Genomic DNA, 16,915 nt, shown 5'->3' with positions numbered 1-16,915 from the left:
TCGTACCGTGATTACGGAGGGACACAGGATAGTACCGTGACGGAGGGACACAGGATACCGTATTACGGAGGGACACGTGATACGGAGGGACACAGGATCAGTATTACGGAGGGACCAGGATATTTACGGAGGGACACAGGGGACCACGGAGGGACACAGGATCGTACCGTATTACGGAGGGACACAGGATAGTACCGTATTACGGAGGGACACGGAGGGAGGAGGATCAGTACCGTACGGAGGGACACAGGAGGATACGGAGGGACACAGGATACCGTATTACGGAGGGACACAGGATATCCGTATTACGGAGGGACACAGGATCGTACCGTATTACGGAGGGACACAGGATCTAACCGTATTACGGAGGGACACAGGAACACCGTATTACGGAGGGACACAGGATAGTACCGGAGGGACAAGGACGTACCGAGGGACACAGGATCGTTACGGAGGGACAGGATCGGAGGACAATGTGACGGAGGGACACAGGATCACCGAATACGGAGGACACAGGATCGTACTGTACACGGAGGGACACAGGATATTACACTATTACGGAGGGACATCGCAATGTGACGTAGAAAAGAAAACATGAATAAGTCCAAAGAAAGGAGTACTGTACATCACTGGTATTATACTATTACATTGGTATTATGCTATTACACTGGTATTATACTATTACACTGGTATTATACTATTACACTGGTATTATACTATTACACTGGTATTATACTATTACACTGGTATTATACTATTACACTGGTATTATGCTATTACACTGGTATTATACTATTACACTGGTATTATACTATTACACTGGTATTATACTATTACACTGGTATTATACTATTTCACTGGTATTATACTATTACACTGGTATTATGCTATTACACTGGTATTATACTATTACATTGGCATTGGTAAACCTGTTTGGACATCTTACCGGTCAGCTCCGTACACCCAGGCCACAGCGAATGTCTCAAAGACCACCACGATGATCAGGGGTAGGGTAGCAGAGTAGTCATCGAACATTGTCACAAAGTAGTTCCCCGAGCGCTGGGTAAACAAAAGTCCGATCACAAAGCCCAGAGCACAGCTGCACACTGAACCATAATGACAAAGAACACAGCTATTTAGTAACACACTGAATCATAATGACAAAGAACACAGCTATTTAGTGACCTACTGAACCATAATGACAAAGAACACAGCTATTTAGTGACCTACTGAACCATAATGACAAAGAACACAGCTATTTAGTGACCTACTGAACCATAATGACAAAGAACACAGCTATTTAGTGACCTACTGAACCATAATGATAAAGAACACAGCTATTTAGTGACCTACTGAACCATAATGATAAAGAACACAGCTATTTAGTGACCTACTGAACCATAATGACAAAGAACACAGCTATTTAGTGACCTACTGAACCATAATGACAAAGAACACAGCTATTTAGTGACCTACTGAACCATAATGATAAAGAACACAGCTATTTAGTGACCTACTGAACCATAATGATAAAGAACACAGCTATTTAGTGACCTACTGAACCATAATGATAAAGAACACAGCTATTTAGTGACCTACTGAACCATAATGACAAAGAACACAGCTATTTAGTGACCTACTGAACCATAATGATAAAGAACACAGCTATTTAGTGACCAGACTGAACCATAATGACAAAGAACACAGCTATTTAGTGACCTACTGAACCATAATGACAGACAAAGAACACAGATATTTAGTAGCTATTGACACAGACTAAGACAACACACTGAACCATAATGACTAAAAGACAAAACACAGATATTTAGTGACACACTGAACCATAATGACACAGATATTTAGTGAACAGACAGACAAAGAACACAGCTATTTAGTGACAGACACTGAACCATAATGACAGAAAGAACACAGCTATTTAGTGACAAGACTGAACACATAATGACAAAGAACACAGCTATTTAGTGACACAGACTGAGACAAAGAACACATAATGACAAAGAACACAGCTATTTAGTGACACACTGAACCATAATGACAAAGAACACAGATATTTAGTGACACAGACTAAGACAGACAAAGAACCATAGATAAGACAGACAAAGAACACAGATATTTAGTGACACAGACTAAGACAGACAAAGAACACAGATATTTAGTGACACAGACTAAGACAGACAAAGAACACAGATATTTAGTGACACAGACTAAGACAGACAAAGAACACAGATAAGTGACACAGACTAAGACAGACAAAGAACACAGATATTTAGTGACAAAGACTAAGACAGACAAAGAACACAGATATTTAGTGACACAGACTAAGACAGACAAAGAACACAGATATTTAGTGACACAGACTAAGACAGACAAAGAACACAGATATTTAGTGACACAGACAAAGAACACAGACAGACACAGACAAAGAACACAGATATTTAGTGACACAGACTAAGACAGACAAAGAACACAGATATTTAGTGACACAGACTAAGACAGACAAAGAACACAGATATTTAGTGACACAGACTAAGACAGACAAAGAACACAGATATTTAGACAGACTAAGAAGACAAAGAACACAGATATTTAGTGACACAGACTAAGACAGACTAAGAAGACAAAACACAGATATTTAGTGACACAGACTAAGACAGACAAAGAACACAGATATTTAGTGACACAGACTAAGACAGACAAAGAACACAGATATTTAGTGACACAGACTAAGACAGACAAAGAACACAGATATTTAGTGACACAGACTAAGACAGACAAAGAGACAGATATTTTAGTGAAAGACTAAGACAGACAACTACAAACTAAAACTTGTAAGACAGACAAAGAACACAGATTTTTGGTGTTTTAGTTTGTAGTTGTGCTCTTTGTCTGTCTTTGAAACATTTAGTTGAGTGTGTGTGCGCACGTGTGTGTACGTGGGTGCATTTGTGTTTTGGGTCATTGGTGTGTGTGAACATGTCTGTATTACCTGTGAGCATGGTCCGGTGGCGTCCCAGCAGGCTGAAGTTGTCCATGAGGGGGGTGAGGATCCCCTGCATGGTGCCGAACATGGTGCTCATGCCCAGGTTGAGCAGCATGAGGAAGAAGAGCGTGGACCAGAAGGGGCTGGCAGGGAACTGGGCCATGGCCTCTGTGAAGGCAATGAACGCCAGGCCCGTCCCTTCCACACCCTGGGGGTTAGAGAGAGAGGGACAAGAGGGACAAACACTTTCATTTACGTGGAGTATGTTGATATTTGTAACTTGTATTCTATGTGGAATATGTTGATATTTGTAACCTGTATTCTATGTGGAGTATGTTGATATTTGTAACCTGTATTCTATGTGGATTATGTTGATATTTGTAACCTGTATTCTATGTGGAATATGTTGATATTTGTAACCTGTATTCTATGTGGAATATGTTGATATTTGTAACCTGTATTCTATGTGGATTATGTTGATATTTGTAACCTGTATTCTATGTGGATTATGTTGATATTTGTAACCTGTATTCTATGTGGAATATGATGATATTTGTAACCTGTATTCTATGTGGATTATGTTGATATTTGTAACCTGTATTCTATGTGGAATATGATGATATTTGTAAACTGTATTCTATGTGGAGTATGATGATATTTGTAACCTGTATTCTATGTGGATTATGTTGATATTTGTAACCTGCCTTTCTCAACAACGTATTGAAATTAAGAGGGTTTGAGCGACATATGGGTTAGAGAGGGGTTAGATATGGATTAGAGAATTAGTTATACATGGGTTAGAGAGGGGTTAGATATGGGTTAGAGAGGGGTAGGATATGGGTTAGAGAGGGGTTAGATATGGGTTAGAGGGGTTAGAGATAGGTTAGATATGGGTTAGAAATGGGTTAGAAATGGGTTAGAAATGGGTTAGAGATAGGTTAGATATGGGTTAGAAATGGGTTAGAGAGGGGGGGTAAAAATGTAATAGAGAAAGGGAGAGAACGAGGGAGGGAGGAAGGGAGGGGATGGAGAACATGGGAGGGAGGGAGAGAATGAGTGAGGGAGAGAACGTGGGAACGAGGGAGGGAACGAAGGAGAGAACGAAGGAGGGAGAGAACACGGGAGGTAGGGAGAGAACACGGGAGGGAGGGAGAGAACGAGGGAGGTAGGGAGAGAACACGGGAGAGAGGGAGAGAACGAGGGAGGGAGAGAACACGGGAGGTAGGGAGAGAACACGGGAGGGAGGGAGAGAACACGGGAGGTAGGGAGAGAACACGGGAGGTAGGGAGAGAACACGGGAGGTAGGAGAGAACACGGGAGGTAGGGAGAGAACACGGGAGGTGGGAGAGAACACGGGAGGTAGGGAGAGAACACAGGAGGGAGGGAGAGAACACGGGAGGTAGGGAGAGAACACAGGAGGGAGGGAGAGAACACGGGAGGTAGGGAGAGAACACGGGAGGTAGGGAGAGAACACGGGAGGTAGGGAGAGAACACGGGAGGTAGGGAGAGAACACGGGAGGAAGGGAGAGAACACGGGAGGTAGGGAGAGAACACGGGAGGTAGGGAGAGAACACGGGAGGGAGGGAGAGAACACGGGAGGGAGCGAGAGAACGAGGGAGGGAGAAAACACGGGAGGTAGGGAGAGAACACAGGAGGGAGGGAGAGAACACGGGAGGGAGGGAGAGAACACGGGAGGGAGGGAGAGAACATGGGAGGGAGGGCAAGGTGTTAACAGGAGGTTGTAAGGGGTGAAGAAAGAGAGGGAATACAAGGTAGGGAAACAGTTAGAGCCAGGTAAAGACAGTTAGAGCCAGGTAAAGACAGTTAGAGCCAGGTAAAGACAGTTAGAGCCAGGTAAAGACAGTTAGAGCCAGGTAAAGACAGTTAGAGCCAGTTAGAGCCAGGTAAAGACAGTTAGAGCCAGGTAAAGACAGTTAAAGCCAGGTAAAGACAGTTAGAGCCAGGTAAAGACAGTTCCTTATAAATAACTTTCTGCCTACATTACAAAGGACTCCTTTCTCCATTATTTCTGAAAATAGGATTTGAACCACAAGCCCCCTAAAACCTAATCTAACCCTCACCTTGCTCATCTCCTCATCCAGGTCACAGTCGGTGATGTTTGTCCCCACCTGGGAGCCGTAGTGATGGTACCATTCTCTGTAGTCAGGTATGGTGACGGAGGCAGGATCAGACATGTTGAACCACGGCCACCAGTGATGGTTGCTTCCATGTGTGGCCATGTCGTTTAACAGGCCCAGATTTCTGAAGGGTGGGAGGTGACGGAGTCCAAGCTTAGAATTATAAGGTTCCTTCTGTAAAAAGTTGATTCTGAGATAATTGGCTTTAAAGTTACCAACCCTTATTGTTTTGAATGGTGTGAGCAATTTCTATCTCATATCCTTATTCACTTATCAACATGAATTGGGGTATTTAGAGTACTATATAGGTAGAGAACATTGAACAGAACAAGAACATGTCCAGAACTCAATTTAGGCAAAATTGCAGATAGAACATGATAATTCCAAGCTCTCAATATCTCAATTCCCTTCAGGTACATCGCTAATACTTTATTTGAAGGTATGCTTACACTCTTAGAAAAAAAGGTTCCGAAAAGGTTAGTCAGATGGACCCATAGGAGAACCATTTTGGTTCCAGGTAGAACCCTTTTTTTGGTCCCAGGTAGAACCCTTTTTGGTTCCATGTAGAAACTGGAACCAAAAGGGTTCTACCTGCAACCAACAATAGTTCTTCAAATGGTTCTCCTATGTGGACAGTTGACGAACCCTTTAAGGTTCTAGATAGCACCTTTCTTTCTAAGAGTGTACATATAGACATGTCTTGGATATGTTTCCATAATATTGACATGCTTTATAAAGGGATAGTTCATCCGAAATAACAAAATTACATTTCTCTCACTCACTCACTCACTCACTCACTCACTCACTCACTCACTCACTCACTCACTCACTCACTCACTCACTCACTCACTCACTCACTCACTCACTCACTCACTCACTCACTCACTCACTCACTCACTCACTCACTCACTCACTCACTCACTCACACACAATCTCCCCTTGACTCCATACTTACTGGGTGATGCAGTTCAGGACAATGTTCTTGGCCCTGAAGCCCAGCACTACGAACACCACCAGTGATGCGAGCACTGAGGTCATGAAGTTGATGCAAGAGACCATGAGCGCGTCACGGTGACAGTTGTTGTGGATGGGGTTGTAGGAAGAGTAGGCAATCACAGAGCCGTAGCCCAGGCCCAGGGCAAAGAACACCTGTGTGGCTGCCTGCCGCCACACCTGCACCTTAGCCCAAATTTCTATCTGAGACAGAGAGACAGAGAGAGAGAAAGAGAGAGAGAGAGAGAGAGAGAGAGAGAGAGACAAGAGAGAGAGAGAGAGAGACAAAAGAGAGAGAGAGAGAGAGAGAGAGACACAAAGAGAGAGAGAGAGACAAAAAGAGAGAGAGACAAGAGAGAGAGAGAGAGAGAGAGACAAAAGAGAGAGAGAGAGAGAGAGACAAGACAAGAGAGAGAGAGAGAGAGAGAGAGACAAAGAGAGAGAGACAAAAGAGAGACAAGAGAGAGACAAAAGAGAGAGAGAGAGAGAGAGAGAGAAGAGAGAGAGAGACAAAAGAGAGACAAGAGAGAGACAAAAGAGAGAGAGAGAGAGAGAGAGAGAGACAAAAGAGAGAGAGAGAGAGAGAGAGACAAAAGAGAGAGAGAGAGAGAGACAAAGAGAGAGAGAGAGAGAGAGACAAAAGAGAGAGAGAGAGAGAGAGAGAGAGAGAGAGAGAGACAAAAGAGAGAGAGAGAGTGAGTGACAGCATAAGACTAAATTCTATTCTATTTATATTCTGTCAATTCAGGAAGTGAATAGAAATTCTTGTTTTTTTAATTCTTGTTTTTAAGCATCTTTGAGACTCTACTTGTAATTAAAAGCGCAACATCAATGAAATATATTATTATTATAGTTATTATAGTGCTTACTTTAGGGTAGAACATGTAGGCGATTCCCTCCATGGCTCCATCCAGCATCAAGCCTCTGACGAGGAAGATGAACAGCACAGCATAGGGGAAGACTGAGGAGAAATACATCACCTAAGGAGAATTACAATCCAATTAGGAACCATCACTTCTTTTAATGGAGATTGTAAAATATGTCTATGGATTTGGGAGAGGTTGTATTTCTCCAGCCCCACTCCTCAGCTGTATACCAGGACAGGTGGTGGGGTTGCCGTTTTGTTGTTCTTCCAATTTCAGAATGTATCTTTAACTTTACCTATAGGTAGATATAGGGCTGGGTTCATGGACACAGACTAAGTACCATAAGATATTGGATTAAATCAATATTTATCAAAAGGCATTCTACATTCTCTTTTAAAAACTATACACGAAAAAAAAACATTTAACAAGACAAGGTCAACGAAGGAGGACATTAACATTAACATTAAACAATTTAAAAGTAACATTTGCCAAAAACAGAATTCAGCCACTTTCCTTCACAGCTAGCGTGTTAACTACTAGCCTACCATAATCATGGTTAGTGGTTGCCGGGGGCGACACTACTGAGGATCAAGGCAGGTGGTGACCCGTTATCCTGTTTGTAACATGCTATATGTTGTGAAAAAGATGAACTGAGAGCGTCCTTACCTTGGCAGACGACTTGATGCCTTTGATCATTGCTAGACAGACGATGGCCCAGGCAGCCAGCAGACAGCCTGTCATGATGGGGTTAAACTCACCAGACTCATCGATGGAGTCTGTGATGTCTAGAGCCTTCCGGAACCAGAAGTATGTGGTTGGGGAGCTACCTAAGCATTCCTTTACTGACAGACAGAGAGAGCGAGAGACAGAGAGAGAAGGAGGGAGAGGAAGTGAGAGATAGAGGAGGGGGAGTGAGAGAGAGTGAGGGAGAGAGATTTATAGTTTACATACACAAACCCTGCTCTTGTAGAATACAACGTGTCCAAAACACATCTAAACACAAATAAGGAGAAGCATGATATGACACACACACACACACACACACACACACACACACACACACACACACACACACACACACACACACACACACACACACACACACACACACACACACACACAGTCTTGTACAACTAACCTTGTAGGGACAAAATACTATACTACACACACACACACATACACAGCTAGTGAATACCAGTGTAATTGGTGGTCATGTTGATGGGACACTGCTCCCAAGGTAGAGGATACTGGAAGGAGTTGCCCATGTAGAAGAGACTCCATGCGATGATGACATTGTAGTAGAGAGCCACAAAGAAACACACCTGAGGAAGGAAGACAGGGTTAATGCAGTATTTAACATGCTAGCTGCACCTGAGGAAGGAAGACAGGGTTAATGCAGTATTTAACATGCTAGCTGCACCTGAGGAAGGAAGACAGGGTTAATGCAGTATTTAACATGCTAGCTGCACCTGAGGAAGGAAGACAGGGTTAATACAGTATTTAACATGCTAGCTGCACCTGAGGAAGGAAGACAGGGTTAATACAGTATTTAACATGCTAGCTGCACCTGAGGAAGGAAGACAGGGTTAATACAGTATTTAACATGCTAGCTGCACCTGAGGAAGGAAGACAGGGTTAATACAGTATTTAACATGCTAGCTGCACCTGAGGAAGGAAGACAGGGGTAATGCAGTATTTAACATGCTAGCTGCACCTGAGGAAGGAAGACAGGGGTAATGCAGTATTTAACATGCTAGCTGCACCTGAGGAAGGAAGACAGGGTTAATACAGTATTTAACATGCTAGCTGCACCTGAGGAAGGAAGACAGGGTTAATACAGTATTTAACATGCTAGCTGCACCTGAGGAAGGAAGACAGGGTTAATACAGTATTTAACATGCTAGCTGCACCTGAGGAAGGAAGACAGGGTTAATACAGTATTTAACATGCTAGCTGCACCTGAGGAAGGAAGACAGGGTTAATACAGTATTTAACATGCTAGCTGCACCTGAGGAAGGAAGACAGGGGTAATGCAGTATGTAACATGCTAGCTGCACCTGAGGAAGGAAGACAGGGTTAATGCAGTATTTAACATGCTAGCTGCACCTGAGGAAGGAAGACAGGGTTAATGCAGTATTTAACATGCTAGCTGCACCTGAGGAAGGAAGACAGGGTTAATACAGTATTTAACATGCTAGCTGCACCTGAGGAAGGGTACCGGTACCGAGTCAGTGTGTCACACAATAAAATAATGCTATTACAAGGGGGTAACCAACAAGTCAGTAAGAAAATATTTACCAAATAAACTAAAGGGGTACAGGTTAGTCGAGGTAATTTGTATATGTAGGTAGGGGTGAAGTGACTATGCATATAATAAAACTGCAAGTAGTAGCAGTTAGTAGCGCTAACGCTAGTTAACAATGGCTCGCAAAACTAAATTAAACTTCCTTCAAACTGTATGCAGGGACTTCAAATCACAAAGTTCTCTGACTCTGGGTAAGTAATTCCTAAAGTATCACACTATCCCTTTAAATATTGTTATAGCAGCTCCCTGACATCAGCACTGACAGAATGAGTATGAATAGGGTGTCAGTGTTAAGCAATAGGGTGACGCTGGGCCAATTGTGCGCCACCCCATGGGTATCCCGGTCGCGGCCCGCTGTGACAGAGCCTGGACTCGAACCCAGAATCTCTAGTGGCACAGCGGGAGAGAGCACTGCCCCACTCAGGAGGCCCGAGGCTGTCAGTGTTAACCAATAGGGTGTCAGTGCATAAGTCATACCAACACAGGGGAGAGAGCACTGCCCCACTCAGGAGGCCCGAGGCTGTCAGTGTTAACCAATAGGGTGTCAGTGCATAAGTCATACCAACACAGGGGAGAGAGCACTGCCCCACTCAGGAGGCCCGAGGCTGTCAGTGTTAACCAATAGGGTGTCAGTGCATAAGTCATACCAACACAGGGGAGAGAGGAGTGTGCAACTACTTCTCACACATTAGAAAGAGATCGTTCCCCTAACCACACAGACCAGACAGACAGACCAGACAGACAGACAGACAGACAGACAGACAGACAGACAGACAGACAGACAGACAGACAGACAGACAGACAGACAGACAGACAGACAGACAGACAGACCAGACAGACAGACAGACAGACAGACAGACAGACAGACAGACAGACAGACAGACAGACAGACAGACAGACAGACAGACAGACAGACAGACAGACAGACAGACCACACAGACAGACAGACAGACAGACAGACAGACAGACAGACAGACAGACAGACAGACAGACAGACAGACAGACAGACAGACAGACAGACAGACAGACAGACAGACAGACAGACAGACAGACAGACAGACAGACAGACAGACAGACAGACAGACAGACAGACCACACAGACAGACAGACAGACAGACAGACAGACAGACAGACAGACAGACAGACACAAACCTCTAGCCTTTGAGCCACACAGGTGTACGAGTCAGTTTGTTTTGTATCTCTGTTTACCAGACATGAGGTGACTAAAAGGTTAATTATGAAGTGATCTCTCACCATAACTATGCTGTTTCTATGACCTCCTGCACGGTTAAACCAAGCTGACTGATTCTGACTGCTAGACTACACCAGTCTACTTCTGGAAGCTGTTCTGCTGTTCTTCTTTGCCTCAGGGCTTAAGGTCAGGTTCCAAACCTGTCCACAGTCATTGGTGCAGGACCTGTTAACAACACTAGGAGCCATAATCACACTGTTGACTGATATTATGGATATTTATGCATATTCAAATATGCATTCTGCATGCATGGAGCTGTTTTTAACTTACCTGGAAATCTAGTCAACAGGTTTATTGTGTCGGGTCCTGGTCTATTTTTTTGCCTTCACCACAGATCTATAGCCTCAACATTAGGCCTTAACCGTCACCCTAGTGACAATGTTTGTCTCCCAAAACATTTCTGTCAGGCCAGGGAACAGCCTATGTTCCAGTGTTTCTAATTCCTGAGAACGTTCCTTTTGAAAACATTCTAGGAACAGTCTAGCAACATTGTGACAAATCAAGGGGCATGGAAGGAGGTTCCTTGTATTTTGCTCAATTGCCCTCAGCTATGTTTAGACGGTTGTAGTTCATGTTTTGCTGCGTTCTAGTGTACAATGGAATATATGGCTTTCTTATTCTTGACACTTCTCCCCGTCATATTTAAGTTTAGAACTACCTTTCTAAGTGTTCTGATGCTTCTAGCTTGGAGTTGTAATTTTATGATAACATAGCTACAGTATTTCACTTTTGAATGTGTATAGTATAGTATAGTATTGCTTAGTAGGTGTGTCCAATCAATTGTGTAACCACTCCCTCTTCCAATTAGGGCTAATTGGAAAATCTGTTCAAAGAGGACATTGTATTATTTCTTTGTACTCCCTGACGAAGGCCATGCAGCCGAAACGCGTCAGATTTTTAAAACCTTGTTTCTATTGAACATGCCATACCAATAAAGGCATTTTTCATCAATTATATGAAGAGTGCTTTGGTCTTCCTTTCTTTTTGATGACCAATTCACCCCTTTTACCAAAGAGCACCTTCTATCTACCAAAATGTACTATTGTGTACCTTAGTAGCGCTTCCCTTCCTCCTCTTTCTACGAGGTTCCTTGTATGTTGAATAATGACGAAGTCAAAATGTTCCTTCAGCCATCGTCCAAATGTTTCTCATGACAAGCAGAAGAAATAAATAACATTTTCTTGTACCGCAACCAAACACCAGAATGGTAACCAACCAAACACCAGAATGGTAACCAACCAAACACCAGAATGGTAACCAACCAAACACCAGAATGGTTAGCAGATGAAAGCAGTCCCAACCAAACACCAGAATGGTAACCAACCAAACACCAGAATGGTAACCAACCAAACACCAGAATGGTTAGCAGATGAAAGCAGTCCCAACCAAACACCAGAATGGTAATCAGATGAAAGCAGTCCCTGTGTGTGGTGGGAATGTGTATTGTTAGTTAGTTGAGAAACTAGTCCCTGTGTGTGGTGGGAATGTGTATTGTTAGTTAATTGAGAAACTAGTCCCTGTGTGTGGTGGGAATGTGTATTGTTAGTTAGTTGAGAAACTAGTCCCTGTGTGTGGTGGGAATGTGTATTGTTAGTTAATTGAGAAACTAGTCCCTGTGTGTGGTGGGAATGTGTATTGTTAGTTAATTGAGAAACTAGTCCCTGTGTGTGGTGGGAATGTGTATTGTTAGTTAGTTGAGAAACTAGTCCCTGTGTGTGGTGGGAATGTGTATTGTTAGTTAGTTGAGAAACTAGTCCGTGTGTGGTGGGAATGTGTATTGTTAGTTAGTTGAGAAACTAGTCCCTGTGTGTGGTGGGAATGTGTATTGTTAGTTAGTTAGTTGAGAAACTAGTCCCTGTGTGTGGTGGGAATGTGTATTGTTAGTTAGTTGAGAAACTAGTCCCTGTGTGTGGTGGGAATGTGTATTGTTAGTTAGTTGACAAAATATGCATCCCAAATGGCACTCTATTTACCTATAAAGTGCAGCACTACTTTTGACCAGGACCTATTGGGGCTCTGCCTCTCTGGTCAAAAGTAGTGCACTACAAATCTGCTATCTTAATTTAATCACTCTGTTGTTGCAGATAATTTTCCTGCACAGGAAAAGGAAATGCTCATTTTTGCAGGAAATGCTAATTTTTATGAATTCAATTTTTAAAAAGGCTTCTAACGTTTGTAATTTCCACTTTAACATTTCAGACCTGATTTTCCCTACATAAATGTCCATTAATTATAATCCACATAATAATTGACATTTCCTGTTGCAGCAGGATTATTTTCGTGCTGTGAGAAGCAGGTTCAATTTCAGGTACGGCATCTGTACATACAGTATGAAATAGGGTGCCATTTGGGACCAACCCCTGTTGTTCTCACCATGCAGCTGGAGTAGCCGATACCGGCCAACCTGTTGTGCTCACCATGCAGCTGGAGTAGCCGATACCGGCCAACCTGTTGTGCTCACCATGCAGCTGGAGTAGCCGATACCGGCCAGCTTGGGGGAGATGTGCTTCCACACACCGATGCTGCCCTGACGGATACACTGGCCCGCAGCCAGCTCCATGAAGAACAGGGGAACCCCCACCACCACCAACAGCATGACATAGAGAACCATGAATGCGCCTGCCAGGAGAAGAGAGAGGGAGAGGAGGCAGAGAGTTAAAGGGGAAATCTGCAGTTCACTGTTTCGGTAAACAACTGAGGGATGGGGTTGGAGAAATGTAACCACTCTCAGATTCAAAGACAGAGCTATGATGCAAGGACTGACAATCCATAAGATTAAAACATATATAGTTTACAATTGCATTGTTTACAAACAAAGGAACAAAACAAGCTTATTTCTTGAGTTTTGGAATTAGACAGTTGAACTAAGGTCATGAGGCATTTTAAAGTTATTGATAAGGGAATGTATATGTTTAGAGTAATAATAAGAGAATCTGAATGACATTAAGAGTAATGACTAAAGTATTTCACCCTAATAGTTACAGAAGCTTAGACAATGTGTTTCGACATAATTCTAGAATATTGTGAGTCAGTGGGAACATTGTGTTTGTGGGTGATAAATAGGAACTTGACAACACACATGTTTTGGTACTGTGAGACCAAGGACAGGAGATAACGTTCCTCCACCCAGGGAGGAACAGATGCGCTTGTAGACTTGTAGGTGCTTGTAGGAGTTATATAAAAGGCTATGCGCATTATATGATTTGAGTCTTGGCCTAATTATTATTAAATCCAAGGTCTTACAAACCTCGGGAATTAGTCAAAGCTTTAATAATGGTTGGTTATTATCATTGGGATTGAAAATTCTCGTGACAGTTATATTATTCAAGATTCAATGGCTATATACAGTAGGGAGAACAAGTATTTGATCCCCTGCTGATTTTGCAGGTTTTCCTACTTACAAAGCATGTAGAGGTCTGTAATTTGTATCATAGGTACACTTCAACTGTGAGAGACGGAATCTAAAACAAAAATCCAGAAAATCACATTGTATGATTTTTAAGTAATTAATTACTACGGGACTCCCAATCACTGCAGTATGTGATACAGCCCAGGATCGAACCATGGTCTGTAGTGACGCCTCTAGCCCATTGCGCCACTCAAGAGAAAGAGACTGAATGGGGTTAGAGAGATAACAGATGGAAAAACAAGAGTGAAGGAGTCAGGGGAGGGAGAGATGCAACAATGGAATAAAGTAGAGAGGGAAAAAGCGAGAGAGAGAGAGTGAATGGGGTTAGACAGAGAACAGATGGAAAAACACAAGTGAAGGAGACAGGGGAGGGAGAGATAAAACAATGGTATGAAGTAGAGAGTAAGAGAGAGAGAGAGAGGGAGGGGGACGAGTTAGAGAGAAATAAACCTACTTCTTCAAAAAGTATCTGAAAGTGATGGTTCTAGTCCCCCAGCATAAAGTATCTGAAAGTGATGGGTCTAGTCCCACAGCATAAAGTATCTGAAAGTGATGGGCCTAGTCCCACAGCAAAAAGTATCTGAAAGTGATGGGTCTAGTCCCACAGCAAAAAGTATCTGAAAGTGATGGGTCTAGTCCCACAGCAAAAAGTATCTGAAAGTGATGGGTCTAGTCCCACAGCATAAAGTCTGAAAGTGATGGGTCTAGTCCCACAGCATAAAGTATCTGAAAGTGATGGGTCTAGTCCCACAGCAAAAAGTATCTGAAAGTGATGGGTCTAGTCCCACAGCAAAAAGTATCTGAAAGTGATGGGTCTAGTCCCACAGCAAAAAGTATCTGAAAGTGATGGGTCTAGTCCCACAGCATAAAGTCTGAAAGTGATGGTTCTAGTCCCACAAGCATGAAGGCTGATAGTGATGGTTCTAGTCCCACAGCATCAAGTCTGAAAGTGATGGTTCTAGTCCCACAGCATAAAGTCTGAAAGTGATGGTTCTAGTCCCACAGCATAAAGTCTGAAAGTGATGGTTCTAGTCCCACAGCATAAAGTCTGAAAGTGATGGTTCTAGTCCCACAGCATAAAGTCTGAAAGTGATGGTTCTAGTCCCACAGCATCAAGTCTGAAAGTGATGGTTCTAGTCCCACAGCATAAAGTCTGAAAGTGATGGTTCTAGTCCCACAGCATCAAGTCTGAAAGTGATGGGTCTAGTCCCACAGCATAAAGTCTGAAAGTGATGGTTCTAGTCCCACATAATAAGGACTGAAAGTGCTGGTTGTAATAATAATTAGTGATAAAACGTTTGTTGATTAATTTATTGTGTATTGTGTATCTAGTGGTAATAGCGTTGGGCTAGTAACCGAAAGGTTGCTGGATCGAATCCCCGAGCTGACAAGGTAAAAATCTGTTGTTCTGCCACTGAGCGTGTCAGTTTTTTTTGTATTTAATTAGGATCCCCATTAGCTGTTGCAAAAGCAGCAACTACTCTTCCTGGGGTTCAACATAAAACATGAAACATAATACAGAATGACATAATACAGAACATTAATAGATAAGAACAGCTCAAGGACAGAACTACATACATTTTTTTAAAGGAAGACGTAGCCAACATATCAATGCATACACACACACACTATCTAGGTCAAACAGGAGAGAGGTCTTGTGCCGTGAGGTTTTGCTTGATCTGTTTTTATATCAGCATTTATATCAGCCCTCTGATTACAATTAAGAGCAAAATGTGCCGCTCTGTTCTGGGTCCGCTGCAGCTTAACTAGGTTTTTCCTTGCAGCACTGGACCAAATGACTGGACAATAATCAAGATTAGACAAAACTATAGCCTGCAGAACTTGCTTTTTGGAGTGTGGTGTCAAAAAAGCAGAGCATCTCTTTATTATGACTAGACCTCTCCCCATCTTTACAACCATTGAATCTATATGTGTTGACCATGACAGTTTACAATCTAAGGTAACGCCAAGTAATTTAGTATCCTCAACTTGTTCAACAGCCACACCATTCATTACCAGATTCAGCTGAGGTCTAGCACTTAAGGAATGATTTGTACCATATACAATGCTCTTAGTTTTAGAGATGTTCAGGACCAGAACAAACAGACAACAACTCTTTATTAAGGATTTCAGTGAATTCATTAGCTGTGGTTGCTGATGCATATATGGTTGAATCATCAGCATACATGGACACACGTGCTTTGCTTAATGTCAATGGCAGGTCATTGGTAAAAATAGAAACGTGTAGAGGGCCTAGAGAGCTGCCCTGCGGTATACCACACTTTACATGTTTGACATTAGAGAAGCTTCCATTAAAGAAAACCCATTGAATTCTATTAGATAGATAGCTCTGAATCCACGATATGGCAGAGGTTGAAAAGCCATAACACATATGTTTTTTCAACAACAGGTTATGGTCAATAATATCAAAGGCTGCACTGAAATCGACAGCTCCCACAATATTCTTATTATCAATTTCTTTCAACCAATCATCATTCATTTGTGTCAGTGCAGTACATGTTGAGTGCCCTTCTCTATAAGCATGCTGAAAGTCTGTTGTTAATTTGTTTACAGAGAAATAGCATTGTATTTCATCAAACACAATTTTTTCCAACAGTTTGCTAAGATCTGGCAGCAAGCTTATAGGTCTGCTGTTAGAACCAGTAAAGGCTGCTTTACCACTCTTGGGTAGCGGAATTACTTTGGCTTCCCTCCAGGGAAAGACTTTCCTCTAGACTCAGATTAAAAATATGACAGATAGGAGTGGCTATAGAGTCAGCTACCATCCTCAGTAGGTGTGGCTATAGAGTCAGATACCATCCTCAGTAGGAGTGGCTATAGAGTCAGCTACCATCCTCAGTAGGAGTGGCTATAGAGTCAGATACCATCCTCAGTAGGAGTGGCTATAGAGTCAGCTACCATCCTCAGTAGGAGTGGCTATAGAGTCAGCT

The 16,915-nt window shown here is 42.7% G+C and overlaps 1 protein-coding gene across 3 annotated transcripts in view; it reads right to left on the bottom strand.

Moving 5' to 3' along the window:
* The window catches only part of slc6a16a (solute carrier family 6 member 16a), a 44,374-nt gene that overhangs the window by 18,194 nt on the left and 9,265 nt on the right, over positions 1–16,915 (bottom strand). For 2 of the 3 annotated variants that reach the window (XR_010461253.1, XM_065010724.1), the window contains exons 3-10: positions 13,017–13,174; positions 8,194–8,320; positions 7,665–7,840; positions 7,002–7,112; positions 6,095–6,336; positions 5,083–5,263; positions 3,008–3,209; positions 947–1,106 (exon numbers count right to left, since the gene is read on the bottom strand). Coding sequence is in view for 2 of the 3 variants with exons in the window: in XM_065010724.1 (XP_064866796.1) it covers positions 947–1,106; positions 3,008–3,209; positions 5,083–5,263; positions 6,095–6,336; positions 7,002–7,112; positions 7,665–7,840; positions 8,194–8,320; positions 13,017–13,174 (1,357 nt within the window). In the remaining variant the exon portion in view is untranslated. Of the gene's footprint in view, positions 1–946; positions 1,107–3,007; positions 3,210–5,082; positions 5,264–6,094; positions 6,337–7,001; positions 7,113–7,664; positions 7,841–8,193; positions 8,321–12,928; positions 13,175–16,915 lie in introns of those variants that run through there. The other variant, XM_065010725.1, reaches the window with a different exon arrangement.

Source organism: Oncorhynchus nerka, linkage group LG26 (assembly GCF_034236695.1).
Source record: "Oncorhynchus nerka isolate Pitt River linkage group LG26, Oner_Uvic_2.0, whole genome shotgun sequence".
In the NCBI taxonomy this organism is placed as follows: Eukaryota; Metazoa; Chordata; class Actinopteri; order Salmoniformes; family Salmonidae; genus Oncorhynchus; species Oncorhynchus nerka.
The sequence above is the reverse complement of the archived record's forward strand: the minus strand, read 5'-3'. Positions and strand labels throughout refer to the sequence as shown.